The sequence below is a fragment of the Haplochromis burtoni genome, unplaced genomic scaffold (genome assembly GCF_018398535.1).
Source record: "Haplochromis burtoni strain Fernald_Lab_line unplaced genomic scaffold, NCSU_Asbu1 Contig_123, whole genome shotgun sequence".
NCBI classification, from domain to species: Eukaryota; Metazoa; Chordata; class Actinopteri; order Cichliformes; family Cichlidae; genus Haplochromis; species Haplochromis burtoni.
In genome coordinates, this window is record NW_024582484.1 from 1,074,251 (window position 1) to 1,099,242 (window position 24,992).

Genomic DNA, 24,992 nt, shown 5'->3' on the forward strand with positions numbered 1-24,992 from the left:
TTGGACGGTGGGAGGAAGCCGGAGTACCCGGAGGGAACCCACGCAAACACGGGGAGAACATGCAAACTCCACACAGAAAGACCCCGGCCTGATGGTGGAATTGAACTCAGGACCTTCTTGCTGTGCGGCTACAGTGCTAACCACCGTGCTGCCTAATGCAGCACGGTGGTACATCTTACAACCTTTTTCTTATAAATAATTTAATTTGTAATATATTTCTTAGAAACAGTGCAGAACTGTGTTTTGTGTTCTCTCCTAGCAAACATTAAATATAAGTATGTGATCAGATAATTATTCCACAAGAATTGGTGATTGATCAGCGTGTATTTGGTTATTGATCATTGTTAGGTCAGAGCGATGCCAGCTGTCCAGTTGGGTTTGAGCGAGCCAATGGAACGCAGTGCGTCGGTGAGTTTGGCGGTTGTAATCGTACAGGCGGTGGAAATATTCTGTTCTTTAAACAACAGAGAAACTAAACGATCAATCGGAGAAGGTTCTTTCTTTTCAATTCCTAAATGTGAACTTCTGTTGTTAAATGAAAAACGGATCAGTACGCAGGTCCATCCACTCACAGCAGAAGAAGCAATGCTGGTAAAATTAACGTTTTCACGGGATTGGCTGACAGCTTAACGTAGTGCCTGAATAATTGTTATGAAAATATTACATAAAGGAATAATTAGCAGATATGCCTTCCTGTTTTCAAAACTTGTACAAAAAATACTCAGAGCAGCCCTGGTCAGTTACAATACTATGCCGATGACACGGCATAATCTTATCATAGGACAAGATCGGATCAACATGTGGTCATTTGCAGATATGTGTCATCAAACTACAAATAAATCCAGGAATAACAACACTACAGCGGCTGCTTTTAACGAATTAATATGTAAAATAATCTTTATTGAATCTATTTTATACTGAGCTTTGTTCATCTTTGCAAAGGGAACTAAAACTTCTTCCACCAACATTTTATCAGAAAGTTTTAGTAGAAAGAAACCAAAACTGCAGTGTTTAATCTGAGCTGTAACAATTAAAGGTTTAACTGCCTAATTTAACCTTAGACTGTAGTTCTACAGGCTGATATTAGCATTAATGGCTTCAGTGTGATGATTCAGCCATGGACAGTTACTCTGCCATGGTCACAGATGTCATTAATCTCTTTAGCTCGACACACAGATTTCTTGGAGAAAAAATCATAACTAACTGTCGTAACTGCTTTTAAAGTCAGAAGTTTATAAAAGGTGCCCTGTTTTCCTCTGATTTTCTTCTTATTGGTTTCCTTCATATTCCAGCCTGTTTAGACATTAGCGATAAAAAACATATTTACTGCGTGAACAAAAGTGACATCGATCAGAATTAACATAAAGATAATACCAACGAACTGTCAGCTACCAAATGTAAGATCTTCAGCTTTCCTTCTGAACTGCTTCCAAGATGAAGAAATCTTCATCTGACTATTTGTTTAAAGTCTCCATGTTTCCTATGCAATGGATTTCCTTATTTACGACCAGAGGACTGATCCATCTAAAAAAGTTTATCAGTTTTCTGATGAGCCCACTCGGGATCCGGGCGTTAGTAAATAAACGGTGTCTTAGAGGACGTTTGACGTCGGATCGCTTTGACAGCTGAGAAAAGCCTGAAGTGTTTGTGTGTGTGTGTAGACGTGAATGAGTGCCTGCAGCCGGGGCTGTGTGAGAACGGCATCTGTGTGAACACCAGGGGGAGCTATAGCTGCGTGTGCAGGCTGGGGTTCATCCTCGACGCCTCACATGGAATCTGCATCTGTAAGTAACGCACATTTACATGCACGCTGCCGCCGCCGCCGGCTTGGGAATGAAATGAGGAATGACGCCGACTCCTGTCAGGACTTCCTGAATCCATCTGAGCTCTCCAAGTTTCTCCTGGACTTTGGTTGGCTCGTCTCTCTCAAAGTTTAGCTGTGCAGCACATCAAAGTACAGAAAAGCTGAAGCTGCTGCACAGCTGGAAATAACTCTAATTTCTACTATAGCTGTAACACAGTGGGCAGTGAGGATTTGGCTCCCTGCACCACCTCAGCAACTGCACTGCAGACTTTCAGCTTTAACTTTAGGTTCTGTTCAAAAGCATCACAGCCATTTTTGTGTTAAGGTGTAAAAGGCTGGACTGGCGAGTGTAATGATGTCACTTAAGATTTTCACTTTGATACCACAGGAGTCTACTCACAAACCCGGTCTAGGACACACAGACAACCTGCAAACTGAAATTGATAAAATAATATAACACAGGACAAATTATTACTACAGTGTCTGTGTAGTTTATTAGACAAGCTACACAGTGTTGGCTGATTTCAACTTCAAACAGCCACTCAGGTATTAAAGTTACACTGGGCTAATACAGCATTTCTGTAAGTTTAAAGATGTTCTAAACACAATTTTTCTTACAAAGAATTGTTGATTTACTCTGAGCTTTTCTGAAAATCTGAAGATGAGATTCGTCGGACTGCGGCTCAGACCTTCAGCAGGAATAATGAGAGGACTTCTGTGTTTTTAAAGGTCAACTTTAAATCTTTATTCTACTCGTTGTTCTTTGGGGAACATGAGGGAGAGGTTCAGTGCTCAGATGGTTTTTATGAAGCCTGACCGGTGCTCTGCTTATTCCAACCGGCATTCAGTGAATCAGAGGAGGAGGAGCTTCAGGATGCTGGTCTACCCGGTAACTGATGATAGCGCTCTAATCAAAGCTTTACTTTTTTTTAACAGTGTGTCTGTGTTTGGGTTTGTGTGTTTTTTAATCTCTTTCCTTTCCTGGAAATATTTTTTATATCCAAATTATTGTTTTGTCAAATTGAAGGTTTTTTGTTTGACATCCACACGGACTTGGACAAGCAGCAAAGTGGCTGTGCTTTTTCTATTGTTCTACTTCCTGTTTGTGTTTTAACCTGCGCTTACTGGGCTGAGTTATCCCCTCGGAGCAGCTCCCTCCCCACAATCTAGAGTCTGTTTCCTGTAAAAGAAATAAAGCAGAATAAAAATGAAGCCAACACTGAAGCAAATGAAGCTGTAGTTCCTCTGACGTCCAGCAGAGGCAGCAGTGAGTCAGTCAGACTCACATGTTGACGCTTTAGAGCAGAAATAAACACGTTTACAGCCTGATACACTGATAAACTGTTTGGTTTTTACAGATAATTTTCTCCTTCATAACAAGAATGTTTGCACAACTCACCTTTTTGGATAATGTTGAGGCTTACAGTGAGCATTATTAGGGGCGTGGCCTATTTGACTGGCAGTTGGATGGTGGCACAGGTGTCAGTAGCTGTCTGCTAGCTTCACCTGAACTGGACTTCTGGACCATGTTTGTGCTGTTGGAGCCTTTTGGAGCATTTTAAATGACATCATGACATCAATTCATAATTTTTATGGACAGGATTTCTAGGCGCAGCCAAGTGGCGGAGGGCTTTCGCTTTGGTGGCCTCAGAATCTCATCTCTGATTTTTGCAGATGATGTGGTTCTGTTGGCTTCATCGGGTGAGGGCCTCCAGCTCGCACTGGAACGGTTCGCAGCCGAGTGTGAAGCAGCGGGAATGAGGATCAGCACCTCCAAATCTGAGGCCATGGTTCTCAGCCGGAAAAGGGTGGAGTGCCCACTCCGGGTCGGGGATGAGTTCCTGCCCCAAGTGGAGGAGTTCAAGTATCTCGGGGTCTTGTTCGCGAGTGATGGGAGAAGGGAGCCGGAGATCGACAGACGGATTGGGGCTGCAGCTGCAGTAATGCGGACGCTGCACCGGTCCGTCGTGGTGAAGAGGGAGCTGAGTGTAAAAGCGAAGCTCTCAATTTACCGGTCGATCTACGTCCCTACCCTCACCTATGGCCACGAGCTGTGGGTAGTGACCGAAAGAACGAGATCGCGGATACAAGCGGCAGAAATGAGCTTCCTCCGAAGGGTGGCTGGCCTCTCCCTTAGAGATAGGGTGAGAAGTTCGGCCATCCGGGAGGGGCTCAGAGTAGAGCAGCTGCTGCTCCACATCGAAAGGAGCCAGCTGAGGTGGTTCGGGCATCTGACAAGGATGCCCCCTGGGTGAGGTGTTCCAGGCATGTCCCACCGGGAGGAGGCCCCGAGGCAGACCCAGGACACGCTGGAGAGATTATATCTCTCGGCTGGCCTGGCAACGCCTTGGTGTTCCCCCGGACAAGCTGGGAGAGGGAGGTCTGGGCCTCTTTGCTTAGGCTGCTGCCCCCGCGACCCGGCCTCGGATAAAGCGGATGAAGATGGATGGATGGATGGATCATGACATCATGTGACCTGCTGTGAGGTTACTGTAGTAACAACCTGTCCACGAATCAGAGCTCCAGTTTCAATGAGTGAAATTCTTGGATTTTACTTGGATGTTGCTGAACACTAACTAGCAGGCATGGATGAAGCTTCCTAACCTAACTGTCTTGGTTAGGAAGGAACGCTTCCTGCTCATCTACTCGTTTTGAGGAGTTGCCCCCTGCTGGTCAGTAGAGAGAATGCAGCTTTGGAGCACTTCAGTGTCGGTTTCATTTGTCAGACCCAGAATTTGCGCCCATCTTTATATCAGAGCGGTGCCAACACTCGTGTCCTCTTTGATAGAAGCCATGAGCCAGATGTTTGCATGGGAGGTTACTGAGGTTGAAATCGTTGTGAAGCCGTGTCTGCAGGTGGTTAAACTTCCATCTGAATTTAAATCTGTTGACACGGCCTGCTGATGTTCTGTGTCGTCGGAAAGCTTCCTGTTCCTGCATCACCTGCCACGTCTGTGTTGAATCCCTTCCTGTGTCATTTAAACCGAGCGGGTCGGGGTACAGCATGTACTTGTTCTGCATGCAGCGCTCTGCTTCAGGTCCCGGCCGAGCTTCGGGTGGATCATCTGTGTAACGAGTCCCCCTCCTTCCTGTGTGTCCTCCTCAGCCCAGAGTGTCATTTCTGAGGAGAAGGGTCAGTGTTACCGGGTCCTGGGTTCAGGTCTGGGTCCGTCCTCCTGCTCCCTGCCTATTCTCAAAAGCATCACCAAGCAGATCTGCTGCTGCAGCCGGGTCGGCAAAGCCTGGGGACCCGACTGCCAGAGGTGTCCGTACTTCGGTTCAGGTAGGTTCAGGAGGACGACGTCACGACTGAGCTTATTTGGTTTCAGGTGAATTTTCAGGTGTGTCCTCTCTCTTCCCTCCATCTCCTCCTTCAGTGGCCTTTAAGGAGATCTGTCCCGCTGGTCCTGGTTACCAATACTCGCCTTCAACTCTTAAATTCAACCAGAGAGTCAGCAAACCGGAAGGGGGCGGCGGAGCTGTGCTGGTAAACGGCAGCAACAAGGACAACCAGGGTACCTGCTGAGCACACAGCATCCTGCACACCGGCTGCTCATGCTTCTGTCATGGGAGTGTTGGGTCTGCTCCACCTTAATGATCAATAATAACAATAATAATAATAATAAATTATGACAGCATTAAAAACTTTAAAGTTGACACAAGTTATCGTCTACGAACAGTTCACAGCCTGCCTGAGAACCAGTTTTCCTATTAATGACGTTAATAAATGAAACAGCAGCTGCTGACAGACTGAGCTCCTCTTAAACTGAACCTAAACTCGTATTTAATGTTGTCACCGTTACACTGCAGCATTTACAGCTACATTCTGACTCTGTTTCAGATGAACTCTTGTTTTTGGTTGTTTCTAAGTCTTGTTTGAAGACTATTTGTTTTTTTACGATAAAAAAAATCCCTGGTTGATTAAGATTACACCTGCAGATCGATTTAAACAAAGATGGATGTGTTAGTCAGTGTGATGAGCCTGAGTCCCCCCCTGCAGGTCCTGTTTCAGGGTCCGGGTCTCTACTGAAACCCCCTCCCTCTGGTGGAGCGAGTACCTCCGGTGCCACAGGAGCTGGGACCAGACCCAGTCCTCCCCAACCTAAGCCCCAGCCAGGCACAGGCTTTCCTGCCTCCTCCTCCTCTTCGTCCTCCTCTTCGTCCTCCTCGTCCTCCTCCAGGCCTGTGCAGCCTGGCAGTGCTGGCACCTCGGCCACCCAGGGCAGAACCCGGCCTTCGCAGAGCCGACCTGATTCAACACAACTGAGACCTCAGCCTCCGTCCGCCGGGAGCCAAGGTAGCAAAACAGCGAAGTTTTATTTGTCGGAATCATCGATAAACACCAGCAACAGTTTTACTTCAACTTTACGGACAGTGAGACGGTTTCAGGACATCTGAGGTCAGATTTAGAGCAGAATCCTCGTTTGGCACTAAAGAGCTGTTGGGTTATGTTAAAGAAGCCTTTTCACACACGTTTGCACAAACATGAACACAACATGATTTACAACAACCTGCAGCATATAAAAGCATCGAACACTGTGAGTTGGCTCTGCCTCTGTTTTTTATTATTGCACTTTTATATTTTCTTCAAATTTGATCTTCACTTTCACAGTTTTGCTGACGACACCCAGCTGCATCTCTCCTGCAGACCTGATTCCTCCCTCCCACCTTCTTCCCTGACAGAGTGCCTCACTGAATTAAAATCCTGGTTCAGCCCTAATTTTCTTAAGCTTAATGAGGATAAAACTGAAATCCTCCTTATTGGCACTTCAGCAGGTTGGATTTCAACCTGCTGAAGGCGAACCATTTCTCACTCACCATCGATAACTCCACAGTTTTCCCTTCACATCAGGTTAAGAGCCTTGGTGTCATCTAGACAGTTCACTTTTCTATAAATCTCACCCTTTCTGCCTACTTCCATCTACGCAACATTAACAGATTACGTCCTGATCTTTCCACCCAGTCTACGTCCATTCTTGTCCACAATCTTGTTACCTCCCGCATTGACTACTGTGATTTTCTCTTGCATGGTCTCCCCCCAAAATTGGGGGAATTTCACTGGCTCCCAGTGAAATTTCAGACAAACTTCTGTTCACCTTCAAGGCCCTTCATAACCTCGCTCCTCCTTACCTCTCTGACCTGTTAAGCACGATCTCTTCTGCCCGCTCACTTCGATCTTCTTCTTCTATCCAGCTTGCTGTGCCTTCTTCCCACCTCACCACCATGGGAAGCAGAGCTTTCAGCTGCTCTGCTCCCAGGCTGTGGAGCTCTCTGCCCCCAGATATAAGAAACACTGGTTCTCCCCCAGTTTAAATCTCAACTCAAAACCCATCTGTTCAAATCTGCATATTCACTGTGAACCTACTTTGTTCATTTTATCTTGTGCTTTTGTTTTATTGTTCTTCATTGTGTCGTTGTTCTATTATGTGTTTTATTCTAAATGGTACATTGGTAAGTGTCCTTGGGTGTCTTAGGTGCTTTTTAAATAAAATTTACTATTATTATTATTATTATTATTATTATTATTATTATTATTATTATTATTATTATATTTGATATTAATTGCCTTTGCTTTTTGAATCGAGGCTGAGTGATTCGTTAAAATCTTAGCAGAGCTTTTTCTATAAAAACTGCATCTACTAAGCAGGAAGTCTTTGGCAGCGTTTATGAAAAACTTTACCTGCTGCACCTTGGTTTGATGAAGATGACTGTGTCAGTCTGAGAGGAAGGAGCTGCTGAAGACAAACTGACCTGTCGTTGTTGTTTCTGCTCTCAGCAGCTGATCGTTTCTCTTCAGTGTATCGGGCCGATCCGCCGCCATCCAGAGGGGACTCCCTCCCCGCTCCGGCCCAGCCGCAGAGCCCCGAGCGTGGGTCGAGACCCAGGGAAGACCTCCCTCTGGAAGCCAGACCAGCTGTGAGCCCGACGCCCCCCAGAGTTCAGAGTGAGTACTGGACGGAGAGGACGGCGTGTTGGAAGGACGTTCTTCATCTGTTCCGTCCTTTGAAAAGAAAAAAGTTCACTCAGATCAAGGCAGAATCCGTTTGATAAAACTGTCTTTGTGCAGAATGAAAGATCAAAGGTGTGTTTATGTGAATGATCTGATGTGTGAGAGCGCTGACCTGAGTTCAGCTGCAGACGCTCGGCGGGTGACGAACCTTAACCATCATGTTTCTGTGTGCGTGCAGCAGTACAAGGCGTGTGTGAGAGCAGGCCGGGTGTGTGTGGCCGTGGCCGCTGTGTGGATCAGCCAGGTGGGGGAAACACCTGTGTGTGTGATCGGGGCTTCCAGCTCAGCTCGCAGCACACACACTGCCAGGGTGAGATATGAACACGTGAATCCTTCAGCCCTGTTTGAAAATGTCAGCTGACTGAGAGTTTGTAACAATACGATCTGTAGCAGTAACAGTTACTACATATCAAAACAAATAAAGATGAACTTATTGAAAGTCATCATATTGTATCACATCATGTTTATTATAGAAAAATATTTCTGCATTATTTAACAGATATTTTACAATAACAGTAATTTTTATTTTACAAATAAACAAATGCAACATAATTTGAATAGATTTTGTTTATTTTACATTCAATATTTTCCTTATTGTCTTTTCCATGGATAGTTTCCAAACATGTTTTGTGTATATGCACACACAGAAACTGAATGTTGTATTTGTTCAGTTGTTTTTTAATGTTTTTATAATGATAATTGTGTGTGTGTGTGTGTGTGTGTGTGTGTGTGTGTGTGTGTGTGTGTGTAGATGTGAACGAGTGTTTGCAGTCTCCAGCTGTGTGTTCAGTAGGAGAGTGTGTGAACAGCATTGGAAGCTACAGATGTGTGTGTCCATCTGGATACAGAAGCAACAGCCAGCAGACCAGTTGCCAAGGTGACGGCCACTTCCTGTCTGTTTTAAAGCGTTTTCGTGTTTGTTTTCCTGCCCGGTGACAGCCATGAGACGCTTCAGCACGTCTGCACAGTGGACCTTTAAGATCACAACATAAACACGAGTTATGTAACCACATCACGGAAAATATGACTGAAAAACATGATGGCAGAAAATAAAACTCTGGAACCTTTTTATTGAAATGTTGGAAAAACTGGCATAAATCAGAACATGTTAGTAAAGGTTTGTTTGGCTCCTCAGACATCGACGAGTGCCGGCAGAATCCCTGTGTTAACGGTCGCTGTGACAACACGGCGGGCAGCTACAGGTGCATCTGTCGGCTTGGTTACAGGCTCGTTGGCAACACCTGCACAGGTGAAGGGCCGCCATGGCTCAGCTTAATTCATTTCTATTTTAGAGATGACTTCCAGACAGCCTCACACGGTTCAGAAAAGCTGCACTCTCACGTTAAACGTGTGCAGACTGCTCTAAACACTCAGTTTACAGGAGTTTTTTCAACTCGTGGGTTTGTATGATGTCATAGAGAGTCAGTCAGCCAATCAGAAGACAGCTGGCCTTAATCATCTGTCTAAAACTGACTGATAAATCTGCTATAAATGACATCACTGATGTGTGTGTGTCAGATGTGGATGAGTGTGCCGACCCTCTGCAGTGTCCGGGTCAGGAGTGTGTGAACGCTCCGGGCTCGTACCGCTGTGTTTCCTGCCCGCCGGGACACGGACTGCTCAACAACGTCTGCAGAGGTAAACAAATATGTTATAATATATTAATAATTATTTTAATTTAAATAGTTCAATGAAAACATCTAGTTGATTTTTTTCATTAGAAAATACAATTTTACAATTAGCAGTATAGTTGAAAAATATCAGAAAAGAATTCTTAGTAAACTCTATAAAAACGTCTCTCAGCTGCTGTTTCATTCAGACGCTGTCGTCCTGCCGTTCAATTATTATGGTTATAAACTATTACAAAGCCTTTAAGCATTAATATTCATATTTTCCCAAACTGAATAGATATTAGTAAATATGTTACTTATACTTGTGAAAATGACAAGATTTCTGTAAATATATTCATATAAAAGTCAAAATGTGGAAAGATAAATATAGAATAAAATCTAAATTAAATAAAGTATCAGTAAAATAATAGTGCATCAGAATGTTTTTGTTTTGTGTGATAGATGCTGCTGAGCTCTAATAAAAATAAAAAAGATTTGAAAATGTTTGTAAACTATGGAAGTATCCCAAAAATTTAAAAACAATACTAACATGTAATTAAGAAGGTAGAGCGGTCGCCCCATGATCAGAAGGTCGTGGGTTCAAATCCACCGAACGGCTATCCTGAGGTACCCCTGAGCGAGGTACACACTGCTCCCGGGCGCTGGGCGAATGGGTTAAATGCAGGACTACAGACGACGCCCACGTGTTTAAAAAACAGCATATTTGAACCTTGTTTCTCTGTTTGTAATTGTTTTGTTCTTTTTTTATTAAAAAATGGATCCTGAACTGTCAGTGACTGAAAAACCAAAAACCTTTCCTTCCTCCTGAAACTCGCCGACGTTCCCGTTTGTTTACGTTTCCTCTTTCTCGCTGTGCCTTCAGACGTCGACGAGTGTCGTCAGAATCCCTGCTCCAACGGCCGCTGTGAAAACACGCCGGGGAGCTACCGCTGTGTCTGTCACCATGGTTACAAGCCCCAGAACAACACCTGCACAGGTACACATCACAGATAGTTAGTGATGTAAATGTTAGTTTGTTTGTATGACGTCACTCTGTGTGTGTGTGTGTGTGTGTGTGTGTGTGTAGTGTGTGTGTGTGTGTGTGTGTGTGTGTGTGTGTGTGTGTGTGTGTGTGTGTGTGTGTGTGCAGACGTGGATGAGTGTGCAGAGCCATCTCAGTGTCCCGGGCAGATGTGTGTGAACTCTGTGGGCTCGTACAGATGTGTTTCCTGCAGAGCAGGATTCAGACTGACCGACAGACAGTGCACAGGTACACACACACACACTCGTTTTCATATCGTAGTGAGGACATCTCCTTGCCGTGCTTTCCCTAACCCTCAGCCTAACCTGACTGTAACCCTGACACTAAAACCACAATTAGATTCTTAAAAGTGTCGTAAAATTCGTGGGGACTTTGTCCCTGTAAGGGCTGTTGGTCCCCACAAGTATAGTTTCTGTCCTCACAAAGATGTCTAAACACACACACACACACTGTGTGCAGATATAAACGAGTGTGAGGACGGCGACTCCTGTCCCGGTCAGCGGTGCGTGAACACTGAAGGCTCCTACAGGTGTGTGGACTGTCGGCAGGGATACCACAGTGTGGATGGAGTGTGTACAGGTACGCACGCACACACACACACACACACACACACACACACACACACACACACACACACACACACACACAGGAGCTGAGCCTGTTTAGAAATCAACATTATGTTTAGACTCATCACCGTTTCATCATCCGTCCATCCTCAGCTTGCAGTGGCAGAAGGCGGAGCCTCTGAGCAAATCAGTTAGGAAAGGCCGATCAATTTTCAATTCAATTCAATTCAAATCACAACAACAGTCGCCTCAAGGTGCTTTATATTGTACAGTAGATCCTACAATAATACATACAGAGAAAACCCAACAATCACATGACCCCCTGTGAGCAGCACTTTGGCGACAGTGCGATCAATGATGATGTCACTCTCTGTGCTGCAGACATAGACGAGTGTGCGAGCGGCAGGGTGTGTGAGGCAGAGCGGGTCTGTGTGAACACCGTCGGCTCGTTCAGGTGCGACTGTGCGCCCGGGTATCGAACCTCCAGCCTGGGAAGGCAGTGCAGAGGTGAGGTCGCTCTCTGCTAGTTAAATATAACTTTACCAGATGTGGGTGGTGATGAGGCGCCCTCGTACAGAACGGTGCGTTAAACAGATCATTTTAATGTGTGTGTGTCCTCAGACATTAACGAGTGTTTGGAGGGAGATTTCTGTTTCTCCAGAGGAGAGTGTGTGAACACGCCTGGATCCTACACGTGTGTGTGCTCGCAGGGATTCACGCTGAGTGAGAACCGGACGGCCTGCCTCGGTGAGTCCCGCCGATCAAACGGGGAACGTTTATCAGGACGCTTCTTTGGGTTTGTGCGCACGTCCGTATTCAGATGTTTAAGTATTTCATTTATACCACAGCAGCCTCATGACCGTCGCAGGAAAGCAGGACTGATGTCGGAGCTGTTGTGTGGGATATATTACAGTCAGGTCCAAAAATCTTTTACACCTGTGCAGTCAGCGATGGCCTGCAGAGCCCGCAGACATCACTGCATGCTGCGTGAGATGCTCTGCAGGCCTTCGGCTGCTGCCTGTTTGTGGCTCTTCAGTTTTGTCTTCTTGTGTCTTTGTGCAGACGTGGACGAGTGTGTTAAGGCGGGGGTGTGTTCGGACGGTCGCTGTGTGAACACCGAAGGCTCGTTCCAGTGCGACTGTCAAATCGGCTTCACCACCAACCCCGAGGGGACTGCCTGCCTTGGTATGCGCGCACACACACACACGTGTGACACCTTCAGCCCAGTTTAAGTAGGCCTGACCTGTTAATTAGGTCGTGACCCTGCAGCCTGTGTCCATCTCCTCGTGGCTGCCAGTACCATCCAAAAAATAGACGAACAGATAAACTGATAAATGAATCGTGACAAATAGAAGAAGAATATTAAAACAAGTATTTTGACTTCCTGTCAGCCAAAGAAAGAAATTAAAATAGGACCGATGTATTCAAAGCCTTCATGAGGTGCATCATGTAGTGGTTCAAAGCTCTTCTCCATACAGTCTCTGTAATCTGACCAGCAAAATAAAATATCTTATAAACGCACAACGTGCTGCACATACTTGCTCATATATATTAACTGGACCCAGTACTGAACCCTGAGGTGCTCCATAGGAAGTGTTGGCCTCATGTGAATCAAAGTTTATATTACTGATGTTTAAGGCCAATCCAAAGCTGTGAACCTTGACGTCTAACGACCTCTGTCTGTCTGTCTCTTTCAGATGTTGATGAATGCGTCTTGTCCGGTGGTTCCATTTGCGGGTCACAGCGATGTGAGAACACCATTGGTTCCTACAGCTGCCTCACTAACTGTGAGCCAGGCTACCAGGTGAACCACGCTGGGATCTGTGAAGGTGAGTCTGAGCACATGTTACCGACGCTTCAGCATCCACTTAGAACAAACGAGGGAGGCCTCATCTCTGCTTAGGCCAGACGAGCCGTAGAAAATGGATGAGCGGATGGACTTGACTTCCTTCTCGTTTCTTCTTTCAATCAGATATTAATGAATGTGGCAACACGACAGTGTGCGGCGCCAACGCCTACTGTCAGAATCTGTTTGGAACTTACCGCTGCATTTGTGACCAAGGCTTCACCTCCTCCGCCGATGGAAAGACCTGTGTGGGTACGTGTTAGAGCACAAGTGTGAGGATTCAAGGCTTTTGGGTTCTTGGGTCTAAAAAAAAAACAAAAAGACATTTTAAGACTTTGGATCCTACAAATGTTTTTTTCAGCATCACAATGTTTGACCCTCTAAAGCCTAACCTGTTGCTAGATTCAGATGGGTGTTTTCAACATCTGTAACTCCTGAACCATTTGCTCAATTGAAAGAATTCCAACGGTTCCTGAAAGCAACGACGCTGCGCTTTTCAATGATATTAGGGTCATTACGGTGATCCCAGGCACGGAGTCACAGCAGCCCCGCAAAGACAAGCATTTTATCGGGCATTTGGCTTCTTTTAACTGAGTTTCATTATTGTTTGTTTTTGCTGTTAACTTTCTTGTTTTGTGTTATTTCCCAAAATTTGGACGTGTGCCTGAGATTATTGTTTTTTTAATGGGTTAATCTACAAAACAATCTAAACAAGGTTTATGTGAATGAAATGAAATGCGTTTGTGTATGTGTCTTTCAGATGTGAATGAGTGTGTGTCTCTGCCGGGTGTGTGTGGCTCAGCTCGTTGTGAGAACGTAGAGGGGTCCTTCATGTGTGAATGTGACCAGGCAGGTCACAGCTACGACACGGCGGCCAGACGGTGCGTCCACGCTGCAGCTCTAGGTAAACACATATGAGACTACATGGCTGCTGTGTAGCTGCTGCTGCTCACACGAGCCACAACCCAACTCCATCCCAGCCCCATGCCGTTAATAAGATTTTCATCTCTGTTGTTGCTGATGTTGCTGGTGTGGGGGCCTCTTCCATTGCTGAAGATGGAATAACGATCCTTGGACTTTCTTTTCCCCATCTGCCAACAAAAGCTGCAATTCCTCTAATAGCCACTTGAGGTTGTAGTGAGTCAGTCTCCTTGTTAAAGCATCCAGCTTTAAAACAGAAATTAACAAAAGTTTCTTAACAACAGTATGAGAGGGGAATGATTTTTAGAACTGAGCTGACTAATTTTATTAAGGCTTAAAGTTGGCCTTGTTTGACTGACAGGTGGATGGTCACACAGGCAGCTGTAGCTGCTAGCTGTCTGCTAGGCTTCACCTCAGCTAGCTAGCATGCCTGAACTAAACCTCTCCTCTGTGTTTGCGCTGTTTGAGCTTTTTTAATGCAATTATTGGATCAATAAAAAGGCTACTGTGAGGTTATTGTACTAAAGAGGTCTGAGCTCTGGTTCTGCTCAGTGAAATTCTTGGGTCTGTGTCCTGGAGCATGCTAACCAAGCTTGATAGCATTAGCTGATATCTTGGGTCACTTCTGGCTACAGGAAAAACTGTATTTTGAAATAACCGGTGATGGTCGCCAAAGATGACCTCGCAGAACAAAAGCTAAAACATGCCAAACACCCAAACCTGTTTGGTAGATGCTAATTTAACTTTCATATTCTCATTTTTCTTCAGAAACAGACATAGTCCGTGCTCGCCAATCCTCTACCACCACCTCCTCCTCCGCTTTCCACGCCAGTGTGGTGGAGCTGTCTCCGATGCTGCCGCCCCTTCCTCAGGCTCGTCCTGGCGAGCTGAGGGAGTGTTATTACAACCTGGCAGAGCGGGGAACCTGCAGCCTGCTGGCCACCAACACCACCCAGCAGGAGTGCTGCTGCACACTGGGGCAGGGCTGGGGGCTGGGCTGCCAGTACCACCCCTGCCCTACAGCATACACAGGTGGGAAAGCTTGTGTGTATAGTGAATGCAGACCACCTATCAACCTATCAGGACTTCAGAGCTGCGCTTTGGTTCATTTTCTGATAAAGTCTTTCTGTGTTGCAGCTGAGTTTCTAACTCTGTGTCCCAGTGGGAATGGATATGTTACAGAAGGACCAGGAGCCTTCAGCTACAGAGGTACAAACACAGACAGACCTCTTTAACCCTGACCCCACTGTATTTCACTTCCTGACTGATGATGTTACTGGGTCGCAGAATGTCCGGTCGGCACAGATACCGTTTCCAGATGTTTTCAGATATTTGCTGTGTTTTCAGAAAGTTGGGAATTAGTAACCCAGAAGGTATAAGAGTGTTTTTAAAACCCTCAGACTCAGAAAGTCTGGACTGTAAAAAACAGGATCAGTAACAATCCGTACGTCACAACGCTGCAGGGAGGTACAGCGGACATGAATGAGAACATCTTTGAGACACGTGTCCTTTTTCGTGCCTTTGTTGCCAGATGTGGATGAGTGTAAGCGTTTCCATCCAGAGGTGTGTAAGAATGGCGTGTGTGTCAACAACATCCCGGGATACAGCTGCTACTGCTCCAGCGGATACGTTTACAACAGCACGCTGCTGGAGTGTGTTGGTACGCGAACCGAAGCTCAGCAGCTTAATTTGCTCAAACCGATTTGAATTTCTGTGTCAATAAAGTTTTTTTCCCTCCTTGTTTGTGTCAGATCATGATGAGTGTGAAGAGGAGAGCTGTGTGGGAGGGATTTGTGTGAACACAGTTGGTTCGTATTACTGCAGCTGTCAGCCTCCTCTGGTCCTCGACGACACCCAACGAAACTGTGTCAACTCCTCCGACCTCAATCAGGGTAAACCTGAGCTTCCTGCTTCTACTTCTCCTCCCTAGAAATAATAGAAATATCCTTTATTGTCCATCATCACGGAAACTCTGGTGTTCCAGCAGCACAGTGACAGGCAGACGCAGCATGCAGACTCACACAAAAGTCGAGAAACTATATGAATAGCTTCCTGCCATCAGTTTTGCTTTGCTTTCTCTGCTCTGGTGTTGACTTCTTCATGCTCTCCAGATGAGAACCTGTCCATATGCTGGCAGCACGTGACGACAGGCCTGGTGTGTCAGAGCGTTCTGATGGGAGCTCATATCACCTTCACAGACTGCTGCTGTCTGTATGGGCAGGGCTGGGGGTTCAGCTGCGCCCTCTGTCCTGCACCCGACACAGGTAAACAAAAGAACCACTGGAAACTATAAAAACATCTGGTGTCTCCTCAGGAAGGCTGTTAGGAAGACGTCGAGAGGTTTTATTGTTTTTATACCTCCAGAAATCATCAAAAGCTCCAAAGCCGTGTGTATTGAGTGTTGTAGATTTTGAAGCCATTACCCCGACGTGGTGACATTTACAGGAGAAGAATTTTAAGTTGTTAAACTGGAATTTGAATTGGGAAGCCTTCCTGCTGTCACCCTCTGTGGAAGCCCAAAGATGAATTTCAATGTAGAGGTCACAGCTGCAGTTTAAACATCCTAAATATCATCAGTTGGTATGATGACCTTGTAGCATATTTAACAGATTAACTGGCATTCGTCTCTCCACAGAGGGGTATGCCAGTATGTGCAGTTCGTTCCCTCCTCCGCCTCTTTTCCCGGCGACTTATCCGGACTCTGAAACGGAAGCAGGTCGAAGACGAGGGAGTGGTACAGAAAACTGTTCACATTTCTCAGTTTTATTTTGAGTTTTAATCTAAAGTCGAGTTTAATTTGACTTTCTCGTTCCTCCTCATGAACTCAGCTTCTCCAAACCTGCCTCCTTATGGACTCGACTACTTCCCTGTGATTCCCGGCAGAGACTACGGTCGCTCCGACTATGATGATTACTCTCCAGCAGAGGGCAGCAGGTCAGGCTTCAGAGGGAGCCTGCCAGATGAAACGTATCGTAGGCCTGAGTACAGGTGAGACCAAACTCATGGCTGTCGCTGTTCTAATAATCATCAGGTTACGTTAACAGATGTTTGTGTGTCACAGCACTGGTTACTACTCCGAGGGAGACTACGGGCCTCCTGACAGCTCCCAGTCCAGACCGCCTCCCTTCCGCATTCCTCCGGACCCACGAGCTGACATTGGGCTTGGAGTCCTACCTCCTCCACCATCCAGGCCCGACAGTCCTCCTCTCAGTCTGGCCCCGCTGCCTGGAGGGCGCTACGAGGAGACAGAGGAGGAAGGGGAGGACAGGGCGTGGAGGCCGGGGCCGCCCTTCCCTTCTTTCACCGACAGGAGCGGAGGAGGAGGGGTACCGAGGAGGCTGTATGAGAGTGAGTCCAGAAACAAAACTTTTATTTAAAATGCAAAGAAAAATATAAAAACGTGTGAACATAAAGCGCTGCTTCAGTGCTGAGGTCAAAGGTCGAGGTGGACCGGGTCAGACCAGGTGAGCAGCAGGTGAACTAGCTGAAACTACCAACACAGTGAAGCCTGCTTTCTCCTTCTCTCATCTCTCAGGGCGTTACGAGTCATACGCCAGCCTGAGCACAGCTGAGGATTGTGGGATCCTGCACGGCTGTGAGAACGGCAGGTGCATTCGTGTTGCAGAGGGTTACACCTGCGACTGTTACCAAGGATACGAGCTGGACATGACCACTATGACCTGCATAGGTAAGGCTGCAGAGAAGAGCACAGATCGCTATGAGACAGCAAAGAAGAAGATAAACTGTTAAAGCCTCAATCACAGACGCCCAGAGACCCGATTCACATTTCCCCCTAGCAACCAGCAGTTGCCAGGCAGTCGTCCTTTGCTGTGTGACCAGAGCTTGATGAATCACATTTATATGTTAGATTTCCAGTACTGAATTACTGATTGTGTGTGTGTGTTTGCAGATGTAAATGAGTGTGAGGACAGCATCAGGATTGAGTACCCGTGCGTGAACGCTCGCTGCGTGAACACCGACGGCTCGTACCGCTGCGTCTGCAGGAGAGGATACGTCATGTCTCGCAGACCGAACCACTGCGTGGCTGCTTAGAGCAGAGTGCGCTGGACTGGGATCTGTAGGCCAGCGCAGACTGGCTCAGGCTTTTTTATTCTCCAGATTAGATAAACTAGACTTGACCAGGCGAGAATAGACTGGACACTAAAAGACTCTAGATTGCACTAAACTGGGCAAAGCTAGACTGGGTTAGCCTGAACAACACAGGGCGACGTCTGATTAGAGAGCAACTCATCGTCCTGATTTAGCCTGAACACACTTCACTAATGCCTCCACAATCCAGACCTGAATACACCCTCCATTTGTTCACCTCACCTGTGTTGCAGGTGGATTGTGTTTGTTTTTCTTTAACTGGGCAGGTAGTTATCAGACATGTGGTAGTTTGGTTGGACCTGAGTGGTGATAAAAGCAACGATAAATCAGTGTGTCTGTTAGAGCCCAGTGTGGTTGCTGTAAAACACCTGGTTGCCTCAAATTGTGTGTAATTCAGTCAGAGTTCATACATAAACATAAACCTGAGCAGATCAACGTGTCATTGTCTCAAACCCCCGTAGGAAGCCAGGACTATCCTTGGATGGCCCCATGGATGAGTATTCTTATTATACTGCAGTATTTACTCCATTTGGACACACATCTCTTTCATCACCTTGTGTGTGTGGAGTGCACAGGACACGGAAAATTCAGTGACACATAGCAAGCAAATATCACCTAATATTATAATAACTTTATAAAGCCTAAAAACACGAGGGCGAAAAATGTTTCAGGTTTAGAAACTCTGTTTTAGGGAACAAAAGGTTTGGCCTAAAAGGGACCCATCATCATCATCATCATCATCATCATTATTGTTATTATCACTTTCATCTACATTTTTATTCCTGGACTCCACTAGAGTAGCTTTACATGACACACAGTGGCACATTAATCTTCCTCTAATCGGCACGAGCCGATTTTGTTTCTGTCTCTTTAAGGCCCCCCTCCCTATGAGCCCGCATTCTTCTGATTGGCCAGCTTCTGGAAGCCTGTTGGGAAGCAGCTCCCAGTGATTCTGGCTTGTACTTCCTTTATTCTGTTAGCTGACTCACTGTCGAAGCTTTTGTTTCCCTCTAACTCGACACAGGAAACACAATTCGTCTCCTTTAATATTCAGATGTTTGTAGCTGATGTATGACTCGGTGGTGCAGTCCACTCCACAGTCCTCTAAAGAGTGTGGGAGTTGAATGTTCCAATCAGACTAAAGAGTTGATTAAAGTTTGTAAAGTTAACGACTCGTACCTGTTGAAGCGTTGTGCCCAGTCTGACCCAGTCTAGCCCTGTTTGACCCCGTTTCATTTAAAGCACTACACAAGGAACCAAGCTGCACCCAAAGCCCACCAATACACTCACTGGTCACTTTATTAGGTACACCTCTGCGGTAACAGGTTGGACGCCCTTTTTCCTGTTTTAATTCTTCATGTCTCAACATTCCTGTAAGATTTTGGCTCATATTAACCTGACATCATCATGACATCATCCCAAAGCTGCTGCAGATTTGTCATCTGCATCCATGATGAGAATCTCCCGTTCAGCCACATCACAAAGGTGATCCACTGGAATGAGATTTTGGGCTGAAACATTGGTTTCCCTCAATATTTGAGTACAGTGAACTCATCATCATGTTCAAGAAACCAGGCTGAGATAATCTGATCTTTGTGACACGGTGTGTTATCCTGCTGAAAGCAGCCATCAGAAGATGGGTTGGACATGGTCAGCAACAACACTTAGGTAGGCTGTGGGGTTTAAACGATGCCACCACACCAGCAGCTTCAGAGGTGCTCTTCTTTATGCACGGCACTGTAACAAGCAGCTGTTTGAGTTATCGTTGCCTTCATGTCATCCTCCTCTGACCTCAACAAGTCATTTTCTCCCAGAGAACTGCTGCTCACTGGGTATTTCCTCTTTTTCCGACTGTTCCCTTTAAACACAGAGATGGTTGGTGGGAAAATCCCAGTTACAGCAGTTTCTGAAACACTCAGACCAACAACAACACATCACCTGTCTTACCCATTCTGATGCACAGTTTGAAACTCAGCAGGTCTCCTCGACCACATCTTTGCACACTGGGTTAAGCCGTGTGCTTGGCTGATAAGACATTTGAGCTAACAAGCAGTTAAACAGGTGTACCTAATAAAGTGAGAGATGAATGTAGGTTTTCCATGACACACTGTCAGGATGTGGTCATGTACAGCAAAACAAAAGGACTGAAGTTGTCCTGCAGGTGAAGAAATGCTTTATGTATGTTTGCTTTGTTTAACCAGCAGATTTGTGAAGTTCAGATAAGTCTTTACAGACGTAATCGTCAGCTTTATTTATACAGCTAGCTCTGGTGTGCTACAGTAAAAGAAATTAAAGTAGAACGATGTGTTCAATTAAACTGAGATTAAAAAGGAGTCAATGTATTTAACATATGCATTCATAAAATGACCAGCCTCAGTTCTTACTTACAGTTCTTACTCTTATTAGCATGAGCCTAAATGCGTGTTAGTGCGCAAAGTTAAAGCTAGTACACTCACTATGTGCTACAGTTAAAGCTAGCGTAACCTAAAGTTATGCTAATTAAAGACTTTAAATGTTAGCTATCAAGCATTAGCTAATATTTTGTTTTAAAAGTTACTGCAATATTTAAATTAATATTCAACACACCTAGTAAGCTTACTAATGAGCTATTAGCTTGAAAAATATTAATACACGTGTGCTCATTAGCTATTAGCACACTACTGAATGAAGAAGCAGGGAGTTTTAGTTTGACGCACTGTTCTACTTCAAAATAATTTTCTGTGTAGTCGCAAAAATACTGACGCAACAGTTTTAGAAGACTGCATTTAATTCTTTTAACTGAATATTTGTTTATTTTCTGGCCATGTTTGCTAGCTAGTGATCTGTTAGCTGCAGGATAATAGGCTAGTTTTTTTTTCTCTACTAGATATTGATTATTGAAATACCATGACAACGGGTTCTCAGTCCCCTAGTTTGTGCCTTTTAATTGTTGATTTATAGTTTATAGCAACATTTATTAACTTTTGATATGTTAGATGAGATTGAAAAAAACTAACTTGGAACAGAATTTTTTTTTTTTTTTACTGAAAGTTGTTTATTTACCAAAGTACTAACATACTGAGTCAGAATTCCCAGAGTTCATTTACTATATTAACCAAAGTAAATATTCTGTCAGCCTTTTAGCAGCGAGTGGACTGTTAACTGTTAGCTCAAGAGCTAATTTATAAGCTAAGCCTCCCAACAGTTTCACAAATGATATTGTTTTGAAATTCAGATATGTACAACATGTCACAGAAAATCTCCTTTGTGAACAGACATTCCTAACTTTATATATTAGGACAGTTATATGTTCTTTAGTACGGAAGAGGAATAGGGCCACTGTTTTAAAAAAAAAAAAAAAATGGGCATGTCTTTTTTTTTCTTTTCTAGAATTCTGAGAAAAAAACATTTTCGTCCGAATAATCTTTAAACTTTAATCTCTTCAATCACTTTAATTCTGAGATTAAGTCAGAATTCTGACAAAAAAGAAGTTTTTTCTCAGTTTTTTTCCTCAGATTTCTAGAAAAGAAAAAAACAGGACGTGCTCGTTTTTTTCCCAGTGTCCCTAATCCTCTTCCTTACATTTCAGACTGTGCATTAAAATATTGGCTTTAATCTGAGCAGGTTTATATCACTGTAAAATTATCTGCTACCTTTTTCTAACTTTTAGATTTCAGTGATCATCTGATTCACAGTCTGATTCTATTTATTTGTCTTCATGTCATCAAATCTCAGGTGCGGCTCCGAACACGTCACATCTGATCGACGCAAATTTGGGGGTTTTTTTTGTGACAGCGTGATTTTCAAATTGATTTGAATTGGAATTATGTTTTGATAACCTAGAAAGTGACGTTTACAGGCATGTGAAACATTATAGTTAAACCAAACTGTGTCTTTTTAAAAAATGTATTTGTGTGTAAAAATAATAGAAAAATCTAGAAACGGTGGTTTCGTGTGATGTTCTGCCTCTAGCCTCGAGTAAACACCTGCCTGCTAATACAGAGTCTCACTAAACTTAACGCACATTAATATCAGCAGATACATTTCAATTTGCCGAGAACTGCTGAGAACGTGGCCAGACTTTAGCTTGAACCTGTTTGTGGGAATACTAGCTGTTTTGCTGACATGTCTGTACTTTTGTGTTTTCCAGAACATGAATAGAAACTTTATGCAGTTTCCACTCCTGAATATACTGGAAGCTGTGCTCACTCATATTGTGTATATAATAATTCACCTGCTCACTGAATAATCTTTATTTTGACCATAATAATTCTGGCCTGTAAGAGAACGTGTTGATTGTGTTTTATTAACCTCTCGATGCAGTTAACGTGTTGAAGCGTAGCATGATGAACTTCCTGTTTCCTGTCTCCAAGTATACCATGCACTGTTCCACGTTTATGCTCACGTGGCACGTTTTGTACATTTTGGTCTCTGATGTTTGTTCACTTGTTAACTTTGCTAATGATTCACACTTTTATCACTGTTTGTATGACATGAAATGAAAATATATTTGCACATGTTTATTGAAACCTGCATCCGTGGTTTCGTTTCCCTTCTTTATAATCTGTAGGACAGGAAGAGCAGCTGGGAGCAAAGGTCGTGCAGCCCCTGACCGGTCACTACGGAGATATAAGCATTTTACACTGGCTGGTTTTTTGCACTTATAAACACTGCAGTATGTTAGCGGGTCACAAATACGAAACAGTGGTGAATCCTTCCAACAGAGAAAAGGAAACGCGTACCGTGAGCTGTATGTGAGGCTGGACATGAAGAAACCTCTATCAGCTGACTAATCAGAGATGGAGCTGGACAGGATGTGCAGCAGGTCAGCGTGATTAGTGTCAGGCAGAGAGGATGTTGGAGTGTGAGGAGATACTGATTTAGAGGGCTTCTCTGTACTTTAGACAGAGAACTCCAGCTTATCTCAGGGATTCCAGCTCAAATTTCCGACCCAGGATTTCCAACTTCATGGAGCGCATGTAACTTCCTGCTTCTGTCCTTGCTGCACTCTGCAGGCTGTTTGAACATCTTCAGTTGTCAGCCTCGCATTGCACACAAACACATGTCAAACAGTGTGTGTGTATTTGATGTCCTCTCGGTGACAGTGGTCATCTGTAAGGAGGATTACGTCTTAAATGTAATGGCATTCTTGTAGACTGAACTCTGATAGGTTGTTAATAAGAGGAGCGGAACCAGCAGCAGTCACTGCTCTGACTGGTATGCTGCTGGTATCAGTGTCCTCCTCGGCGTTACGTCCTGAGCTCTTTGTTTACACTGTCCACTGTTGGGAAGCTGCATTAGCGTGTTGCTAACAGTTAACCGTTGTTGCGGAGTCACCTCAGGTGATGCTCGTGTGCTGGCCGGCTTTAATCCTCCACCTGGCTCCATAACCTTAATGCCTGCACTGTGTGTGTAGATCCAGGCCTGTAAGCCACTTTGTATTATAGGCCAATCTGTCCACACACACTCTCACCTGCAGGCAGCATTAATGGAATTACAGAGGTCCACCCAATACGAGGCTGAAGCCGTGAGCCAGCGGAATATCAGCTTTCAGCCGCAGATCCTCCAGCGCTGGTTACACACCGCAGCAGATATCCTGGTTCAGCACACGCTCAGTTAAGCACACACAGCCTGCAGTTAAAAGAAAGTGGAGAATAAAAGCTTCAACTTCTTTAATTCAAGGTTCAACGTAAATAATTTAACACAATATCAAAGATTTTACAGAAAATCAACGCAGAAGAATCAAGACCACAAAAATCTGAGAAACACAGAAAATCTCACACACGTCCACCTGCAGCTCCAACGCCGTCCTGTAGACGGTATAAAAGATGGACGCCATCGCCATGACGTCACCTGCTCGTTTCTGAACGAGGTTCAAAAGCCTGGGTTGAGAGTTCCTGTAGTCTGGCCAATAAAACAGTTGCTGGACAACTGACCAACAGCCCGTCCAGGAACAAATGTAAACTTTTACAAATGACTGCTCAGCCGTGTCTGTAATCAAACCTCTGTAACTTTGCTTCACTTCAGCAGCATCAGGTCATGTTCACATGCTGAAAGATTTTCTTGTAAAACAAAAGGGTGGCCTATCAAAACAAACGTTTGGGAACCATTGAACCACTTTGCCCGAAGGAGCTGGTCGGTCACGTGGAGAAGTTAAGGGCTGCAGGTTGAACGAAGCTGCTCCACGTTTCCTTGAAGACACCTTTACCTGCTCACATTAACCAAAATAGAGTGTAATAGGATCGAGGCAGAAGCACTGCTGTACGATGGGCTGTGACTGCAGGAGCATGAAGGCTCACGTTAATAAACGAGTCCTGCTGATGGATGCAGTCCTGGAGGCCTGCAGGGTCTGACACGAGGTTGACCCAGATCTGATGGAGGTGAGTGGGTCAGCTGATGCCGCAGGCTTCACTGACAGACCTCTCGGCTCAGATTAGCTCTCTGCACTCCAGGATGATTCACGGCTGTGCATAAAATGCAAACTTCCCGCCTTCGAACAGGCGCTGATGGCAGAAAGACGGCATGAAACACCGGTTTACCCCACGGAGCCCCGCTGTCAGATATAACAATGTCTGTGACGCTGGGTTTAACAAATAACTGCTCAAAGTTTTAAAAACACGTTTGGCGCCATCTTCTGTCAGCACGGGACGTGACGTCATGTGATTGGTTGGCTAGCATTAGTTTATGTTAGCTAACTAGTGACGGGATCGATAACTCACAGGAAAATAAGGACACTGAAACTAAACAGCAGTGTGAGGGGGCAGTTTAGTGCTGCAGCAGTGAGTTTATTTTAAACCGAGGACATACTGTCTGTAACAGGAAGTGGCTGTTCGCTGTTTGGCCTGCTGCACTCGGACAGGATGATCCAGCTGTTAGCCGCTGTTCTGGGAATCCATCCTACCCGTTGTTTATGCGCACAACACGAAATTAAGTGCCAAACCATCCTACTTTTGTGAATTTGACCTACAAGCAGAGATGGGCAGTAATGCGTTACTGTAATCCGATTACTTTTTTTAAAGTAACGAGTAAAGTAAGGAATTACTATTGCAAAAAAAGGTAATTAGATTACTGTTACTTTCCTGTAAGCACGCTGCGTTACTAAAA

The 24,992-nt window shown here is 44.9% G+C and overlaps 1 protein-coding gene across 6 annotated transcripts in view; it reads left to right on the top strand.

The window, feature by feature from the left end:
- LOC102314069 (latent-transforming growth factor beta-binding protein 4) overlaps window positions 1-22,421 on the top strand; it is a 36,376-nt gene extending 13,955 nt beyond the window's left edge. The window contains exons 6-34 of one of the 6 annotated variants that reach the window (XM_005929375.3): window positions 349-408; window positions 1,662-1,784; window positions 4,911-5,087; window positions 5,182-5,319; window positions 5,805-6,101; window positions 7,581-7,748; window positions 7,993-8,124; window positions 8,566-8,691; window positions 8,950-9,063; window positions 9,333-9,452; window positions 10,308-10,421; window positions 10,575-10,694; window positions 10,926-11,045; window positions 11,414-11,539; window positions 11,654-11,779; window positions 12,095-12,217; window positions 12,730-12,861; window positions 13,005-13,130; window positions 13,639-13,782; window positions 14,568-14,831; window positions 14,937-15,008; window positions 15,331-15,459; window positions 15,551-15,691; window positions 15,911-16,063; window positions 16,435-16,533; window positions 16,628-16,787; window positions 16,861-17,147; window positions 17,335-17,487; window positions 17,710-22,421. In XM_005929375.3, the coding sequence (XP_005929437.2) occupies window positions 349-408; window positions 1,662-1,784; window positions 4,911-5,087; window positions 5,182-5,319; window positions 5,805-6,101; window positions 7,581-7,748; window positions 7,993-8,124; window positions 8,566-8,691; window positions 8,950-9,063; window positions 9,333-9,452; window positions 10,308-10,421; window positions 10,575-10,694; window positions 10,926-11,045; window positions 11,414-11,539; window positions 11,654-11,779; window positions 12,095-12,217; window positions 12,730-12,861; window positions 13,005-13,130; window positions 13,639-13,782; window positions 14,568-14,831; window positions 14,937-15,008; window positions 15,331-15,459; window positions 15,551-15,691; window positions 15,911-16,063; window positions 16,435-16,533; window positions 16,628-16,787; window positions 16,861-17,147; window positions 17,335-17,487; window positions 17,710-17,852 (4,187 nt within the window). In that variant the 3' untranslated portion in view covers window positions 17,853-22,421. The remainder of the gene's footprint in view (window positions 1-348; window positions 409-1,661; window positions 1,785-4,910; window positions 5,088-5,181; window positions 5,320-5,804; window positions 6,102-7,580; window positions 7,749-7,992; window positions 8,125-8,565; window positions 8,692-8,949; window positions 9,064-9,332; window positions 9,453-10,307; window positions 10,422-10,574; window positions 10,695-10,925; window positions 11,046-11,413; window positions 11,540-11,653; window positions 11,780-12,094; window positions 12,218-12,729; window positions 12,862-13,004; window positions 13,131-13,638; window positions 13,783-14,567; window positions 14,832-14,936; window positions 15,009-15,330; window positions 15,460-15,550; window positions 15,692-15,910; window positions 16,064-16,434; window positions 16,534-16,627; window positions 16,788-16,860; window positions 17,148-17,334; window positions 17,488-17,709) is intronic. The other 5 variants (XM_042223924.1, XM_042223923.1, XM_042223925.1 and 2 more) reach the window with 5 other exon arrangements.
- Window positions 22,422-24,992: the final 2,571 nt, after the last annotated feature.